Here is a 1,079-nt window from a genome sequence, read left to right on the forward strand (position 1 = left end):
TACTGTAGGGGGAAGAATCTCTGATGGTGAAGAGGAGCTGTATTTTTAACGCATCTTCCTTCAGCTAGTGAGAAACCAATTTTGTTTTATACAACATTCCTTGATAATGGAAGTGATCAGTCACTCACATATTAAAATGAAAACAAAAAGGAAGTGCATTTAGCATGATCACAGGGATCCCCAGATATGATCTGTGTTACAGAGGACACAGTAATGTTGATTGGAGTGAAGACAAGAGGGAAAGCTGTCACGATGTGGGGTAGGATGAAATAAACTCAAGATCTCAAGTGCTGTCAAGTGCCCAGGAATAAACTGGAAGTGGGAGGATGATCAGAAGAAAGTACCATGCAACTGCTGGGTACCAATTTCACTACATGTTTCTTTGCTCATTTGGCTGGTGATACTTTTCTGCCTTTTCTCTGTTCACTCATACAATACACATGGTGCTGATGCCTATTAGGGATGTATTGATATGAGAACAAAGTTGCTTGAGATAAGATGTCTTATCCCTCAGGTCTACACACTCTGGGACACCTGGAATCTGCCAGTGACCTTCCTGAAGGCGGCTTTCACGTCCTTGTTTCTCAGGCTGTAGATGAGAGGGTTCAGCATGGGGACGACCACGGTATAGAAGACAGACACAACCTTGTCTTCCTCCAGGGATTTGCCTGAGCTGCTCCGTATGTACATGAAAGTGAGGGTCCCAAAGAAAAGGGCCACAGCGCTGAGGTGGGAGGCACACGTGGAGAAAGTCTTGGCCCTGCCTCCTGGAGACTTCACCTTCAAGATGGCCTTGATGATGAGCAGGTAGGAGATCAGGATGACCAAGGCATTGGCCAGAATCACAAAGTTGCCAAAGACAACAATGATGATCTCAGCATTTGCTGTGTCACTGCAGGCAAGCTTCAGCAGGGGTGGGAGGTCACAGAAAAAGAAGTTGATGTGATTATCCTCACAGAAGGAGAGGGAGAAGGTGCATGTGGTGCGCAGGATGGACCCTGACACCCCACAGACGTAGGCGCCCACCACCAAACTCCAGCAGATTCTGGGCTTCATGGCCACAGTATAGAGCAGCGGGT

General features: G+C 47.2%; 1 protein-coding gene across 1 annotated transcript in view; it reads right to left on the reverse strand.

Annotated features, from left to right (window-relative positions):
- Positions 1–516: 516 nt before the first annotated feature.
- The window catches only part of LOC102003364 (olfactory receptor 9I1-like), a 941-nt gene continuing 378 nt past the window's right edge, over positions 517–1,079 (reverse strand). Inside the window, exon 2 of the mRNA XM_013506378.1 lies at positions 517–1,079. Within this exon, the coding sequence (XP_013361832.1) occupies positions 517–1,079 (563 nt within the window).

Source organism: Chinchilla lanigera, unplaced genomic scaffold, assembly GCF_000276665.1.
Source record: "Chinchilla lanigera isolate Chin_1 unplaced genomic scaffold, ChiLan1.0 scaffold00110, whole genome shotgun sequence".
In the NCBI taxonomy this organism is placed as follows: domain Eukaryota; kingdom Metazoa; phylum Chordata; class Mammalia; order Rodentia; family Chinchillidae; genus Chinchilla; species Chinchilla lanigera.